Consider the following 17840-nt stretch of genomic DNA (forward strand, 5'->3'; position numbering starts at 1 on the left):
ACTGAATGTGAAAAGTGCTATAATTTTCTGTTATTACTAAATTTAGGTTGAAGTTTATATATATAATATGTTCATATAAATTCTATCAAATAAACCATCTAGTATAAAATATTGAGATAAGACATATCTTACCTTAATTTTCCATGAAAGTACTTTCACAGGTTCCCACATCCTCAGTGATGATTAAAATAACTTCATTATTGCATAATATAAATTAGTAATTCATAAATTAGAAAAGTTGATTAAAGACTACTACCTTAGTGTCTTGTTAATTTCCTTCTTATCAATAAAACCTCGGATCAAAGCGTAAAAAAGCTTGCCAGTTTGCTATTAATCTCTTCATTAATGTGACCAACACTAATAATCATAGATCCCAGGTACATAAAAGTTATAACCTAACTCTAATGGCCTTTCTTTTTCCTGTTTAGCCTCTGGTAACTACCGTTTAGATAATTCTTCAGAGGATGATACGTAATGAGTGTAAATGAAGTGTAGTCTTGTCCATTCTCAGTTCGACCATTCCTGAGATGTGTGGTTAATTGAAACCCAACCACCAAAGAACACCGGTATCCACGATATCCACGGTTTCCACAATCTATTATTCAAATCCGTTTAAAAATAACTGGCTTTACTAGGACTTGAATGCTGGAACTCTCGGCTTCCAAATCAGTTGATTTGGGAAGACGCGTTCACCACTAGACCAACCCGGTGGGTTAACTCTAATGGCCTAGCCCCAGTTTACTTAACCTCCATTTCTTTCTTGGATATTAACATTTTTTTTGTTCACTGCACATTAATCTCCATGTTCCTCTTCCTCAACTCCTCCATTCATATGCTGTTATCTGCAATCCTGTTTCAGATCGAGCCAAAAGCACAAAGTCATCAGCAAACACAAGTTCAGATACATAAATAGACTTCAGTCACAAATTTCTGACAAAATATGTCATTGTTCTTTGCCTACATCTTTTCATTACGTCGTCTAAAAGTATGACAAACAGACAAACAAAAAAGGCAGTAAAATATCCCCCTGCCGAACTTCTGCTCTAGTAAAAAGTTCCTCTGACAATGCATTTGCTGTCCTTAACATAATTCTTGCAGTTTGTGTTATAGAAACTATGCAATGCTTGAATAAGGTTCTCATAAACACCTCAAACGTTTATATTATTCACCAGAGTCCTTCCAACTCTATCAAAAGCTTTAATTAAATCAATAAAACAGAGTTCAACATATTTCCTATACTCATTTCTCTTCTCACTACCAAATTGGATGTAAATACCAAATTCTGTGTGCTTCTGTTAGGCTGAAAACCACTTTGCATTTCCTTAAGTAAGGGTTCCATGTGCCTCCAAAGTCTTGCTTCAAGTACTCTAGAATACACCTTTCCAACTACCGTCAGCAAAGATATACCTCTGTGGTTCTGGCATTCTTGATTATCACCTTTTTTAAAAATGGGAACTCTAATTAAGACCTCCCAATCCTTTAGTATCTTTTTGATGTCCGGCTAGTCATTTCTTTCTTGACTAATAGTTTTTCTCCTTAAGCTCCAATGAACTTCAACATTTCAGGAGTGATGCCATCATATCCTGCCACTTTTACAAACTCGATTCATATCAGAGCCATACAGTCCTCTGTAATGTCATCCTCGTGACCTATATATCCTCTGCTCCTTCAGTGTGAGGGACAGTTAAGTTCTGCTGAGGCTCATCTCCTTCAAGAAGCTGAGAGTGGTACTCTTTCCATCTCTCCATTATATCTTATTCCTTTGTAACTCCAAATAACTCCTTATTCCTTTGTAACTAGATCGCCCTCTTTGGATTTTACAAACGTTAAGGAGTAGACACTTCTTACCCTTCCTCATATTTTTAAGAACTGTATAGAATAACTTCTTATTTTCCTTGCTATTCTCTTCCATGAACCTTCTGAAATCTTCCCAGCATTTTCTTCTGAATGCCTGCACCATCTCTTTGACTATTTTCCTTTTTTTCTTATAGATGTTACAGTCTTCTGCCACCTTTTTAAGCTAACTACTTGTGCCACAGTAATGTCTTCTTTCTTACCTTCTTACCTCTGCTCTAATTTCCTTAGTCACCAAGCTGTTCTCCTCTTTGCTGTTCCCGTTTTAGCTCTTTTGTAGGCCCTCTTGGCAGCTTTCAATATACAAATTTAAAATTTTTCCCATGTTTCCTTGATTCTAAATTCCAAACACCTGGCACTCCATTTATTTCCTTCTCCACTTCTTCCTTGAAAAGGTGCCGAACCTACAGGTTCTTCAGTTTATAGTTTGTGATTTTTACGTAGCTTTTCTCTCAGCTTTCTTAACTTGATGAAAAGGGTTGCTCCTAAAAATTCCAATTATTACCTGAAGATGTGATTACCATCAATGTTTGGGCTCCACTCTCACTCACATCATGGACATCTGCATAGATTCCTATTATTTAAAAATAAAGGTTTACACAATAAATAGGGGGTTAAATAATAGGTTTCTAAACATAATAGGTTTTTCATTTCCAAATTGCACCACTTTAATAAAACTATGGATATCTTTCTGTACAATCTTATAATGATAAAGTCATTAGGAATTAAAAACCTCAGCAGCCTTTCACTTCACCATCATTTAACTCACTCTCTCCATTTGATCAAATTACATTTTTCCATTTCTTCGGAATGTTACCCAAACTACCATTTAAGTCATCTAATATCATAACTTTTCCTATCACCTCATCAACTGTTTTCTGGAGACTTTCATAAAAGGCATCCTTGTTATCAAAACTTTCTTCATCACATGGAGCGTATGCGATTATCATAGATACTGCAGTTTCTGCAACCATTAAATTCACAACCATGATACGCTCTTTTACAAACTTCCATCTCTTTATAGTTCTTTTTCCTCATTATGAGTAATGCATCCCACTACAGCTGCAGCTTTCTGTCATCCTTCTTCTTTATTTCCGTCAGAGCTAAGTATATAACCATAGTGAGTTTCAGTTCATCCAGTTCTTCCTCCTTCCCATATATATCACATACATTCAGTGTCCCAAAAATTTGTAAATTCAATTCACTTCCATATTTATGCCTGAATTCTGGTCCGGTTCACTCTTAATTCTTGCTTTTAATAGGCTTCGTGCAACCATAAAAATAAATAAAACACTGCTTCAGAAGCCAGATCTGCGATTTCTTGTACTTCCAGAGATGAGAATTAACCTCAATCAGGTTGCAATGATACACTGAGAAGTACTCCCTTGCCCCCCATCATATATATGCTCGCTAACTCGCCTTCCCATTGAGCATGGATACCCAAACCTTCTGGTAAGTTGCTCAGCTTAACAGGAGCATCATGTGTAGGTCATTTGTTGAGTTGGAGTGAGAGAGGTTATGAAACTGCTTTTGTCTGAATTCTTATATTGACCATCATCAGTCCTGTTCATCACAGCTGAAGTCCTCCTCAGGTAAGCTGCTGGAGTCTTGAGAATTTTCTGTCCCCCAAATTTAACAATTTTGTATGTTGACATCCCATCAAGATGGAAGGAAGTGTGCTTCATCACTTAATATTATCATGTTTGCAAAATCACTGTTTACTGCTTGATGCTTAAACTCAAAATTAGCAAACTCTCAGCACCTAAGATAATCCCTTGGCTTAATTTGTTGAGTTAATTGTATTTTGTAAGTGTGGAGATACATATCTTTTGTTAGAATTTCTCCTTAAAATTGTCCTGGTTATCACAAATTCTTTTGAGCGATGGTGAATCAGTGTTCTTAGGTTTGCTGCAACACTGTCACACACAGACTTGATATTTTCAAGAGATCAGTTAATGTGAGGGTGACCAGATCGTTTTATATCTAAAACAGGACCATTTCTTCACATTTTCTCACTAATCACCAAACTGTTTTGACACATACGGTGCGCTTTCTCTACCAAATATTTCCCAATCTTTACAAACAATTTCCAGAAAGCACTCATTCAAGGGGGTTGGTGTTTTGTAATGAAACATCATTATATTTAAGATATCAACTCTTACTTACGCTGATGATTTACGTGTATACAGTCGTAACAAAGACTGTGATAGGTAGTATAAAGCAACCTATTAATATACCTTTTCTATCAGAATATAAACATTGCTGCTACTCAGTTGGGAAATCTAGATAGAAATTTATGACTAAATTAGATATACAAATTTTAGTAGTCTTGAAAATCTTTTTCTTTTTAAAAATTTGGTAAATATGTATTTTATGTTCTCTTGAACTGCTGTTGTGTATTAATAAACTTAAGTATATTGATTTTATAATTTATTATATTCGTTTTTCATTTTCCAGATACTTGTCGTCATTGAACCTTTGCTTATTGATGAAGATTACTATGCTAGGGTAGAAGGCCGTGAAATTATATCAAATTTAGCGAAAGCAGCCGGTTTGGCTACTATGATTTCGACAATGAGGCCTGATATCGATAATATTGATGAATACGTACGTAACACAACTGCACGTGCATTTGCTGTAGTCGCCAGTGCTCTTGGTATACCATCATTATTACCATTTTTAAAAGCTGTCTGTCGTAGTAAAAAGTCATGGCAAGCTAGACATACAGGTAAGTGGGTTTTATGATATGGAAATACCTTTAAAGTAGTAATTTTGTATCTTGTTGATTTTCCTTATAGAGATCAGTTTGTGGTTGTTGTTTTTTATTATTCATATTAGGTTTTAGGCAAGACAGTAAACTACGTTGATTTCACCTGATAACCTAGTTCATCCATTTCACTACTTTTATTTCTTCTTATCTGATTGATTCCTTCTTCCCCTTTATTTGGTTCTGTAATGTCTGGGTTCTCCCGTAAGATGTTAATACCTGAGGAGCCAATCCATCCTTGGTAGCCAATTAGGAGGCTGTTTAGGAATCAATTCTAGGATTTTACTAATTGTCTAGTAACTGCATGATGCTTCTATTATTTATGTTATTTGTTTCATTAATGTTAATGATTTATTAATGATAACCAACAAGTAGGTAAATGCAAACTACTTATGTTAACGATTTTTCTGATCTAGAAAGTAGAGATTTTGATTTAAGTCACAGAATGTGCCCTAATGTAGATACAAATGTTCTTGAGAGTTAACCGATCCCCAGTAAGTTGACTTTTTAAATTGTTAAAATAATTTTGCTTTAATTGGTATAAAAAATAAATAAAAAAATTAATTAATTTTTCAGTAAATCTTGTTAAATTTAAATCTGTTTTGTTTAATTATTAATATATTGCCTGCTAATTATAAAGCATAATAACAGAAGCATATATTTGGCTATAAGTAACAGGTATAAATTGCATTCCTTTCAGTCTGATGTTTCAGCAGGACGTCTCTGGCAATAGTGTCCTTAAATTCAAGGGTATGAATTCAGGTAGATTTTAGACAGTTAAAGCTATATTCAGTGAACGTGTACTCATGAATCATTGAACTTAAGAATGCTAGGTGCAGTTCATTGCCTGCCGATAGCCTTTTTATTGAATAATGACTGTAGGAGTCTAGACACTTTAAATAGAAAAATAATCAATAAAAAGAAATATTAAACGTAATAAAAATTGCTGAAAGATAAACCATCCTTTGGTGATTAAGTAAATTGCATTACAGTTATGTCTTATCTTGATTAAACTTAAACAGTCCAGAAAGCAGGGTTAGGAAAGTAATAACATAACACCCAATTACCTTTGACTGTAATTTAGGTAGTTGCTATAAATTATTCTTTATGTGTCTAAAGAGTTACGGAATAAAATATAACATTAAGTCTTAAAATTAAAATTTTGTCTTTAAGTGCAATACTTACTAATGAAAATGCCTTGCCTTGTTCATTTCTTCATTTCTGTAAGCTTGCAAAAGCATTTCAACCATCTCTGTCTATGATTTTTTAAGTTTAACACATCTTCATCTGTTTATAGTGTATATACTGAAATAAACATTAGGAATATGCTGTTCAGGAATTTGTAATCATTCCTTCTCAGAGTTTTGATAGTGTAGTTTTAGACAAATTTTATTATCTAACAGTAGTTGTTATTCAGATTGGTAGTTGTACTTAAGAGGTGCTGTTAAAATGTATATTTAGCACTTATAGGGTGTAATTTGGAGGACCTATTAGTTTTTATTAAGCTTTTTATGTCAGCTTCTTTTTTCTGTCTTCCATTCTAATGTGCTTTCTGATGATTTGATTTTTTCTCACTAGCCTTATATAAATAAAATTTTAAGGAAATTTGTTATTTTTTTATAGGTATAAAAATCGTGCAACAGATTGCTATTCTAATGGGTTGTGCAATATTGCCGCATTTAAAAAGTCTTGTAGAGATTATTGAGCACGGATTAGTAGATGAACAGCAAAAGGTTAGAACTATTACTGCCTTAGCTATTGCTGCACTTGCTGAAGCTGCTACTCCATATGGTATTGAAAGTTTTGACTCCGTACTGAAACCATTGTGGAAGGGTATTCGTACACACAGAGGAAAGGTATGTTGGTTTGTTAAATGTAAAATATAACATTTATATATATTTTTAAATACATTATTGTACAAGGTAGTTAAAAAAGTTTGTAGAATTGAATCATATTTAAAATAACAATCATAATATAGAAAGTTTTTGATTTAAACATTAGCAACACGTATGATATAACAGTATTGCTGCTTCACATGTTCTATTTCATATATAATAATGGTAAAGCTTTTTGTATTGTGTGTCATAATGAAAAAATGTTAGCAATTAAACAACACCAAAATAAAAAATTTTGCATTTTGCTTAAATTTTTATTTTGTAGTCATTGTCGAGATATTAATGCTGCTTGAACAAGCATATTGAGAATCGGCAATGAGAAACACTTTATTTTTCAGATGTTTTGCTAACCCAGATTAAATGATACATCTATAGTGGGTATCCATCTATTTCAGTAAATGAAGAAATTATCAAGAATGTTGAAGATGTTATTCAAAGTGAAGAAAAAACTATCAAGGAAATAGTATCAATAGTTGCGATATTAGTTTAATGTTGCTACAGTATTTTTCATTATAATCTGAACACAGATCTTGTTTGGTGTAATACATTATTCTAAAAAAATATTTTTACAAATTAGAAATTCACATGACATGGCAGGAGATTTCATCACTATGGCAGATCATGATTAAAATTTTTCATGCCATTTTCATACTGGAGGGAAAGCGTAGTTTTTTTTTTTTTATATGTTCCTCAGATAAAATTTTTGTCTTCAAGAGTGGAAATCAGTGTCATCTCTGTGGTTTTTTTTTGTTTTCAGTCATTTGACTGGTTTGATGCAGCTCTCTAAGATTCCCTATCTAGTGCTAGTCGTTTCATTTCGGTATACCCCCTACATCCTACATCCCTAACAATTTGTTTTACATATTCCAAACGTTTGCCTGCCTGCACAATTTTTTCCTTCTACCTGTCCTTCCAATATTAAAGTGACTATTCCAGGATGTCCTAATATGTGGCCTATTACTCTGTCTCTTCTTTTAACTATATTTTTCAAAATGCTTCTTTCTTCACCAGTTGCAACAACACCTCTTCAATTGTCACTTTATCCACCTATCTGATTAACATTTTCCTATAGCACCACATTTCAAAAGCTTCTAATCTTTTCTTCTCAGGTACTCCAATCTTCCAAGTTTCACTTCCATAGAAAGCCATGCTCCAAACATATACTTTCAAAAATGTGTTCCTGATGTTTAAATTCATTTTTGATGTAAACAAATTATATTTCTGACTGAAGGCTCGTTTTGCTTGTGTATTTGGCATTTTATGTCACTCTTGCTTTGTCCATCTTTAGTAATTCTACTTCCTAAATAACAAAATTCCTACCTCAATAATCTTTTTTCTTCCTATTTTTACGTTCAGTGGTCCATCTTCATTATTTCTACTACATTTCATTACTTCGTTTTGATCTTGTTTATTTTCATGCGGTAGTTTTTGCATAGGACTTCATCTATACCATTCATTGTTTCTTCAAATCGTTTTTACTCTCAGCTAGAATTACTATATAATCAGCAAATTGTAGCACCTTTATCTTTTCACCTTATACTGTTACTCCAGATCTAAACTGTTCTTTAACATCATTAACTGCTAGTTCCATGTAAAGATTAAAAAGTAACGGGGATAGGGAACATCCTTGTTGGACCTCCTTTTTTATTACAGCTTCTTTCTTATGTCTGTGGTTAAAGAAATTTTGTTTGGATAGGAGCAGAGGAAAGGTTTTATCAGAAAGTTTTTTTTTTATTTGCAGGGTAGTTCATGACAATTCATTCTTGTCATTTATGAAATGCAGTAAGAAAGAAGCATCTGAAAAAAATGGGATTCTTTTGCATGATAGTGCACCAGCATATTCACATACTTTTCTTTTTGCAATTTTACTAGGTGGAGACACCGGACCCACTTTTTAAGCATAACTCAGTCCTCACCCTGCAAGAAGTCACCACCTCTGTAACAAACGACTCCCCAAATAATTTTCAGCCACACAATGACAAATAATTGTTCAGTACAATTTTCATATACTGAACAATGTGTTATACCCCCTTACATGGAATAATAAAGAACGAGAAGCAGAGACATTAAACCTGATGAAACCCAACACACATAGTATACATCCATTACAATCTTACACAATAGCACCACCACAACATGAATTACTGTAGCACCCGAAGTATAATCACATATTTTTTTTTTTTATCATAGTATGATAAATTGAACATTCATATACCTGGCAAGGTACAGTGTAACAACACCGAAGTGTCCATCAACCTTTTTCTCCTGACTTGGCTCTAGCTGATTTTTTCTTGTTTTCTCACTTGAAAAAGTGCTTTGTAGGGGAAAAGGTACAAGAACTGATTGTCAACACGATGTAGCAGCTGAGAACAACATCTCAAAATGACATCCAGGAATTTTTCAGTAGTGGCATATTAAAGTTAAATAGTGGCTAGATTTATATAGTTGTTGAAGTTCTAATATATTGTTTCTGTTTATTAGATTGAATTATTAATTATTGGAATGATACATGAATTGTTTAAAGGCAATTATATTTTTCACGCATAATTTCCTGGGATAGATAGCATTAGACTTTGGATATAAGTTATTTTATTCTTTACAGGAAGTAGTCTTGAGCAACTGCAATAGGGTGGGTGTTACTGGTACTGATTGGTCATAGCTATTGCAGATATATAATGTTGTTTACATATAAAACAAACTTTTATCTTTAAATTGTTTTGTGTCATGAGCGATGGGCTATATCGTTGTCACTGCTTTGTATCCCGTGATATTCATTGTAGTTCTCTGTGTGGTCTTTTATATTTATTTAAACATTTTCCTGAATTTATGAACTTTAAATATCATGTGGCTTTTGTATAATATGGATCAGAGGATTTTGTTTAATGAAATTGCCAGATGTTTATATAACTTTGTTACCTACATTTATTTAGATATGAGAATAGGATTAGAGCTACTTTATAACATTTTTATTTATTAAAAAGATAAACTTGTTGTAAATATTCTTAATACATTTTATTGTATTTTTTATTCATAGGGTTTGGCTGCATTTTTGAAAGCTATTGGTTATCTAATACCATTGATGGATGCTGAATACGCCAATTACTATACTAGGGAAGTAATGTTGATTCTGATTCGAGAGTTTCAATCTCCAGATGAAGAAATGAAAAAGATTGTGTTAAAGGTAATAATTGTTTATTTGATAAATTAATTTTTATGTTTCTTTTGCGTGTGCGTTTAATTTGGTTAATCTTTGTAAAATACTTTGTTACTTAAAGTCTAGGTAACCTTCAAGAGATATTTTACTATGAGTTTTCTTTTTGTTGAAATATAGTGTTTATATATCTTATATATATATATATCTTTGTTTAGTGTTTATATATCTTTTTCTGTTTAAATATAGTGTTGATGGTAATTTTATTATAAGCTGTTACAGGGCTAGACTGAAGTATGCATGATAAAATAAACTTAGCGATTTCATTACTGAATTATCTGTTCATAAATTTGATCTTATCTTTTAACTTTTTAGCTGCTTCATTTATAATCTCCCTTTGATTTCTTTTATTAAGGTAATCACTTATTTTTCTCATCAAATAATTTTATATAAAAAAAGATTAATTTGTTATTTAAATAAATTATGCTGATTTCACTAAATTTATCATCATATGAAACACGATATTAAATGTAATCATTTATTAAATCAGTGGTTCAGATCAAGGAAGAGTAGAATATTGTCAAATGACCGATCTTGTTTGATATGTGCGTTGAAGATGTGATAAACAAATGCAGTAGAAGAAGGTGAAGGAGAAAAGGTTATAGTAAAGTAAGGTAAAGTAATTAAGTAAAGGTATAGTAATGTAGGAGAAAGGTTAATAAATTTTATAAAGTTTGCAAAAGAAATGATGGTATTATCAGGATTTGAAGCTCTGGATATGAAGTAGGTGATTTCAAAATTAGAAGATAGGAATACGGTAAGAAAATGAATGCTAAAAAACTTGTAAGTATTCAGGATAGCAGACAGTAGATAACCCGATTATACCTAAGAAGGAAGAATTAAACAAGGAAGTGTGGTACAGAATTTAGAGAAAATTACATAAGTGAAAATTAAATAAAATTAATAATAGCTTCTTTAATAGAAAGAAGAAAAAATGATGTAATGAGAATTAATGCGAATAGACGCTTTAATTAAAACAATTCAAAATAAAATTGCCAACTGGCTGGGAATATCATAAGAGAAGTACTGATTAATAGGAAGACTGGTAGAAAATATTAAATAGAGGGTAAAACATCTAGATAGTTGAAAAGGAATACGCAGCTATCAGGAATTAAAAAAATTAGTTTGATGTAAATGGATATGAAGTTGCTGCAAGAGGGGCCTGTCTCAAGTCAGAATATGATCTTATGATGGCACTGGTAAATGAGTAAAAAAAGACTAATAATGCATCCAAAAAGATTCAGCTTTTAGAATGAGGATGAGAACTTAATACACAAGTAGATTTTGTTTTCTTTGTTAGAAGGTAAACTGTACATAGTTGTTGCAGTGACCTTATGTACTGGAGTGATTTTAATAACCATTAATTTATATTGTCAGCTGTGTGTCTTTCCAAGGATAAGGATTTGTGTTTATTGTAGAGATTATTAAGCGTGAAAATCTTTTAAATGTTTAAGACAAGTTTCAGTAGAATTTTCCTGATCAATAGTTTGCAGTATATCCATAATATGTTTTATATATAAATTTTCCCATCTCATTATTTGTATATACAGCCCAAGTTACCAATTTACTGTTAATCATGGAAGGTATTGAGCTCTTGATTAACATTTTCTTCTAGAAAATTATTTTTGCACGTTGGACTGTTAATTAACCTTTTTCAATGGTGCGCGTTTACTGTTTTGGTGTTCATGAAGAGAACTGTATATGAAGAACTCTTTTTGTGATGAAAATGGTTGAGGGGCTGGATTATGTTTATTTTTATAATAATAATAACAACTTGATTTTATATTATTGTTATGTTAATAGTGAAACTAATTAAATATTGATTGGTAAAATTCCTGAAACTCAATAAAAAGTCACAATTCATGCGTGAAATTGGTATTTGTTGTGTGATAGTCTACCACTTATAAATCCTTTAATTTTCTTGGAAAAGGTAAAGTTTACTGGAAAACTTGGTTCAAAATCTCTAGTACTATCAGAGGAAATTGAACAAAAATGTTCAATTTCCAATGAAATGATAGTAGTCATATTGAAAAAATTTTTTTATCACTTGTTCTTAACCTTTTAAGTACTACCCTTGTGTGTACACGAAGGCAGCTTGATGGACTCATATGCCTACTGTCACGTATACTTGTTTTTTAACTTTTCCCGACCAAGTATTATCGTCGTGTTAACGTGATCAGTATAATTATTGGTCTTCCAATTGCTGTACTCTATTGGCTTTATAAGTAACTATTTTTACTATTGATATCTTTATCTAACGCTGAAATAAACTGCGAAGAAAATCATGTTACCAGCTTCTAACCTCAACTCATATGGAACGGCGGGAAAGTGTGCTCATATGTTACAGTTTATAAACAATCTGTGAGGTAGGATGTTAGCCTGATTTCATTATCTATACTGGTAAAGTTAATGAAATCAAAACAGTGTGCTTGAACTATATATTAGTGGGAGTGTAATCACTACACTTTTGAATCCTTATATCAATAAAGGTCACTCGGTGTATTCTGACAATTGGTATACCAGTCCAAAGATGTCATTACACACTTCCATGCTTTGCAGATAAATTCATGTAGTACTGTAAAACCAGATAAGATTATTGACCATCTCTGCCAGATCCGAAGAACAGAGGTGAGAGTGTTACAAGGTCTGCTTGTAAAATATAATAATTGTGAAATGGTTGGACAAGAAGCAAGTAACAATGCTTTCTACACTTCACAAAGATGAAATTAAAACAATTCATAAAAAAGATCACTTATAAAAGAATAAAAAAGAAAAAAAACAAGATGCATAGTCTATTGTAATTTGAAGAAGGGGATAGTAAATCGAAACAATATGATGCTTAGTTCTGTGGAATGTATTTGCAAAACAGTAAAATGATACAAAAAAGTTATTTTTTCATTTCATTGATAAACTGTTGCTGAATGCCCATACCTTATACATGGTAAATTCAGGTAAACATGTCACCTTAGCTGACTTTCAACTAGAAGTCATTCGACTACTTCTTGAACAGCACCATACAGCAAGTATTTTTCAGCATGGGGGACGACCATCATCTAAAGAGCTACCACATAGACTATTTGAGAGACATTTTCTTTCTCTAGTGCCAGAGACTCCAAATAGAAAAAATGCGATGAGAAAATGCCATGTTTGTACACATTCTGGAAATACATGAAAAAAAGGGGAAAGAGTCTAGATATATCTGTACTCAGTGTGATGGAAGGTTGTTCCTACTAAAGGCAATTATTTTTATACAGATTTGAATACTAGGTCGTGGATACCATGTTCTTTGGTGGTTGGGTTGCAGTTAACCACACATCACAGGAATGGTCGACATGAGACTACAAGACTACTCTTAATTTACTTTCATACATATCATCCTCACTCATCCTAGTAATTAGAAAAAAAGAGAAAGAGGGTTGGTGTGTAGTGCCATATTTTGTTATTTATCACGCAAATTCAAAATTTTTTATTTTATTTTTGTTTGTTTTATAAGTTTTATCAATTTTAAAATAACGTTAGTGTTGTAAATAATAGTATTAATTATTTTTAATGGTTTTTAATGTAGTGTATAAATAAATTTACATAAAAATATTTTTACAAAATTTTTATAAAATATTTTTCGTATAAAAATTTAAATTGTTACACAAATGAAAGTGAAATGAATCAACAGGAGGAATATAGCTCTAAGTTAAAAAATTGGCATCTATATCTGCAGAATGTACACCATCAGGTTTTGTTCTTTTTTGAAAAACGTGTTTATTCAGAAAAATATACACAGATTTAGTGAATTGTAAACTAACACTAAAAAAGAGATATCAAACATTGTTGAATTTCTTTTATGAAAAGTGGCATGGAAAATTACAGGATATTACTTGCATTATCTGTTAGAAATTGAAGTATATGCGAACTGAATATTTTTTATAATTTAAATACGGTTTGAAAAATTTTATAAATTTTAGTTGTCCTTTTAAAATGCCTGTAAAAATATTACATGCAACAGTGTAAAAGGAACTCAGAAATAAACAGTAAAATTGTATAACAATGATGCAAAGTCGTGTTTGATTTGTTTACTTGTTTAGTAGTTAAAAGATTAATTTTTTTGTTGTTTTAATAATGTCTATATGTATAGTAATTTTATTGTTTTTAATTATTTTTCAGGTAGTAAAACAGTGTTGTGGAACCGATGGTGTAGAAGCACAATACATTAAAGATGAAATTTTACCTCATTTTTTCAAACATTTTTGGAACCATCGTATGGCTCTTGACAGAAGAAATTATCGGCAGGTGTGTAGATTTTAATATTTGTTTTTATATATATAGTCATTATAAAAATATTGAGCAGACTTGGTGGAAGTCAAATTTGAAATTTACTTCCAAGTCGATATATGAATTAAGGAGGCTTAAAATTTATCAATAATTAAAATAAAATCTTTCACGTGGTTATTGCAAGGAATTCAGAATTTTCTGCAGTTATGAAGTTATAGACCTCTTGACTTTATACTTTAACTCTTGGAAAAAAAATAATCTCAGATTTAAAATTTATATGTAGGTTTTTCTTTATTATTTTTAATGGCATTAGAAGGTTTTCTTTTGGTTGGATTGGGTTGTATGTTACGATTAGCTCCGTTGTTCTGTACCACTTTATTATATATTGTTTCACAAATTGTCTCATTTTATTAAAACAGTGACGATTACTTAAGCCAAATATGCAACATGTTTTTATCACTCCTTCAACATGGCAAAATAATTAACAAATGATATTACTTTCACTGTTATTTTAAAAGCGTTAACAACTTTTAATTGTTTAAAACATATAATAAATTTACAGCATTAAGTGTTGTTTAGAAATTTTATTAAAAAAAAAAATTAAGATGATATTTTAATACTTTCTTTTTTTTTGGTTAGATTATACTGATACATAGTATAATAACTTGTTCTTAAGTCAGTTTTGTATTTTTTTTTTGTCTTCAGTCATTTGACTGGTTTGATGCAGCTCTCCAAGATTCCCTATCTAGTGCTTTGTCGTTTCATTTCAGTATACCCTCTACATCCTACATCCCTAACAATTTGTTTTACATATTCCAAACCTGGCCTGCCTACACAATTTTTCCCTTATACCTGTCCTTCCAATATTAAAGCGACTATTCCAGGATGCCTTAGTATGTGGCCTATAAGTCTGTCTCTTCTTTTAACTATATTTTTCCAAATGCTTCTTTCTTCATCTATTTGCCGCAATACCTACTCATTTGTCACTTTATCCACCCATCTGATCTTTAACATTCTTCTATAGCAACACATTTCAAAAGCTTCTAATCCTTTCTTATCAGATACTCCGATTGTCCAAGTTTCACTTCTGTATAAAGCGACACTCCAAATATACACTTTCAAAAATCTTTTCCTGACATTTAAATTAACTTTTGATGTAAACAAATTATATTTCTTACTGAAGGCTCGTTTAGCTTGTGCTATTTGGCATTTTATATCGCTCCTGCTTCGTCCATCTTTAGTAATTCTACTTCCCAAATAACAAAATTCTTCTACCTCCATAATCTTTTCTCCTCCTATTTTCACATTCAGTGGTCCATCTTTGTTATTTCTAGTTTTGTATTAAAAACTTTTATGATTGCTGTAATATTATTATGGATTAAATGATGTTGAATTGAATAAGACTAATGAAAATCAGGTATATATAATAAGAGTAAAAAACGAGGAAAGGAAACTGTAATATAGAAAGAAGCGAGACAAGAATATAACCTGTCTCCCTTTACTTTATAATTTGGATATGAAAGAAGCAATAAAATATCTGGAAATTTTAAAAATAAGTTCAGGGATGAAAAACAAAAATGTTAACGATTCACTTCTGATATTGTTTGTTACTTTGAAAGAAACTAATAATGAATAAGAAGAAATTTTGAATGGTATGGATTCATTGATAGAGAAAAATATAGAATAAAATGAAAGTTAAATAAAAAATAAAGCCTTTAAAATGCACAAAGTTTGTAAGTTAATATTCCTTGGATTATTTTAATATTTGTTTGTCCTTTACATAATTGATAATTAGATTTTTTTTTAATTTTTGTAGCTTGTTGATGAGACTGTTATTATTTACAAAAAAAGTTGGTGTATAAGAAATAATGTATTTTTTAACGTTTAATTTTTTATTTAAAAAAAGAAAAAAAATGCATGCATAAATAAAATATCCCAGAAGTTACAAATATTTATTATTAAAAGTAATTAAATTTGGAAAGGTGGGCAAAGTAAAACTGATATCAAAAGTTGATTAATTTAAGCCAAATGAAGCTCTCTTAGGGAAATCTGCTGACACATCAACAATAGAGTAAGGAATCAGAAGTTACTAAAAGTATTTGTGTAGAGTGTAATCCTTTATAGTAAAACATAGTTTTCGCGATTAATGTAAATTATGTTTTATAAACGAACATGATTAGAAGGCCATGTAAATAATCGTATACAGAGTTGGTGAATTATTTTTGGAAGGTAATTAGAGGATAAAAACATTAGTGGGAGATAAATATTAAAATAGGTGTTGGATAATTGAGGACGTAAGAAAGGTATGTTGGGATTAAGAAATTGTGCAGATTATAAATAAATGCAGAATCTGATCGATTGACTGGTACATTTCTCCATACGATTGTTGAACTGGACTGGATTTATTTTCAAAATAATTGATAATATTTATGTATTTTGATAATTTATCCATATGCATTTGAACAATTTTGGTATATGAACGAAGCCTTTAAAATGCTTAAAGTTTATAAGTTGAAAAGTTAATATCCTTGGATTATGTTAAGTATTTTTTTGTCCTTTTTGTATAATTTTTTGTTTGTTTTTATTTTTGTAGCTTGTTGATACGACTGTAGAAATCGCTAACAAAGTTGGTGCGTCAGAAATAATAAATAGAGTTGTAGACGATTTGAAAGATGAGAATGAACAGTATCGTAAAATGGTAATGGAGACTATTGAAAAAACTATGGGAAATCTTGGTGCAGCCGATATCGATTCACGTTTAGAAGAACAACTTATTGATGGTATTCTATATGCATTCCAGGAACAGACTACTGAAGTAAGTTGATTTATTAAAATTAATTAAAATGTATTTTCTCTTGCTGCATTTTTTTTAATATTATCTACATTTAGCTATCTCATAGGATCACAAAATCTCTTCTTCAGAAGAGATTTTATTTTTACTATTTCAATAAATTAGTAAAAAAAAAAAATAATTCAATTTTAAAATAGTAGAGATTGATGCTTATTGTTGAATTATAATTAATTATCCTGCTGTTATTACAGTCTATTGTAGATAATGAAACAATTATTTTAGTACAGTATTTATATGTAAATTATGAATTCTTAGTAATTAATATTTATTATTTAAGTCACGTTCACACTTTACTTATTTATAAATTATATTTATTGCTTTTTGCTATTGTGTGAATTTTTATTTTTTAACAAGCGAGGTTAGAATTAATTTTTATTTATTTTTAAAAATATAAAGTTTTTTTAGACTGTGATTATTTCCTCTAATTTGATAAGTATTTATAACTGTTTGTAAATTTTCCTGAAGGTTTCTGTCATTTTTACATAAATTATACATATTTTTATGTAAAACTAGCAGACCTGGCAATGCTTCGCTATTGCTATATATATATATATATATATAGCAATGCTTCGCTATTGCTATATATATATATATATATATATATATATATATATAGAGAGAGAGAGAGAGAGAGGGAGAGAGAGAGAGAGTTTAAATGAACACAATTGAAAATTTGATAAAAAAAATTTAAAAAACTGAACTTCACAAATTTTACCTTTCACTTATTTTCCTTCCCCTTTTCCCTTTCTAACTTCTCCCTCACCCCTCTCACAGTTTCCTTTTTACCCTTTCCCATTTTTCCCTTTTATCTTTCCACCTTTTCCCCGTTCTCCATTTCCCCCTTTTTCCCATTTGCCTGCACGTAAATCGGTCTATTAGTTTTTTGGTCTTTAGCGGATACAAACATCATGCCTTTTATATATATAGAATAAAAAAGTCTGTTTGTATATTTGTTTGATTGTTTCGTAAATATCTCGACACTGGCCCCACCTAGTG

At 30.9% G+C, this 17840-nt stretch overlaps 1 protein-coding gene across 2 annotated transcripts in view; it reads left to right on the forward strand.

Moving 5' to 3' along the window:
* Positions 1 to 17840, forward strand: part of Sf3b1 (splicing factor 3b subunit 1) — a 91300-nt gene that overhangs the window by 57985 nt on the left and 15475 nt on the right. For both annotated transcript variants that reach the window (XM_075380833.1, XM_075380834.1), the window contains 5 exons: positions 4312 to 4582; positions 6245 to 6477; positions 9551 to 9697; positions 13886 to 14011; positions 16587 to 16808. In XM_075380833.1, the coding sequence (XP_075236948.1) occupies positions 4312 to 4582; positions 6245 to 6477; positions 9551 to 9697; positions 13886 to 14011; positions 16587 to 16808 (999 nt within the window). The remainder of the gene's footprint in view (positions 1 to 4311; positions 4583 to 6244; positions 6478 to 9550; positions 9698 to 13885; positions 14012 to 16586; positions 16809 to 17840) is intronic.

Source organism: Lycorma delicatula, chromosome 13, assembly GCF_047948215.1.
Source record: "Lycorma delicatula isolate Av1 chromosome 13, ASM4794821v1, whole genome shotgun sequence".
NCBI lineage: Eukaryota > Metazoa > Arthropoda > Insecta > Hemiptera > Fulgoridae > Lycorma > Lycorma delicatula.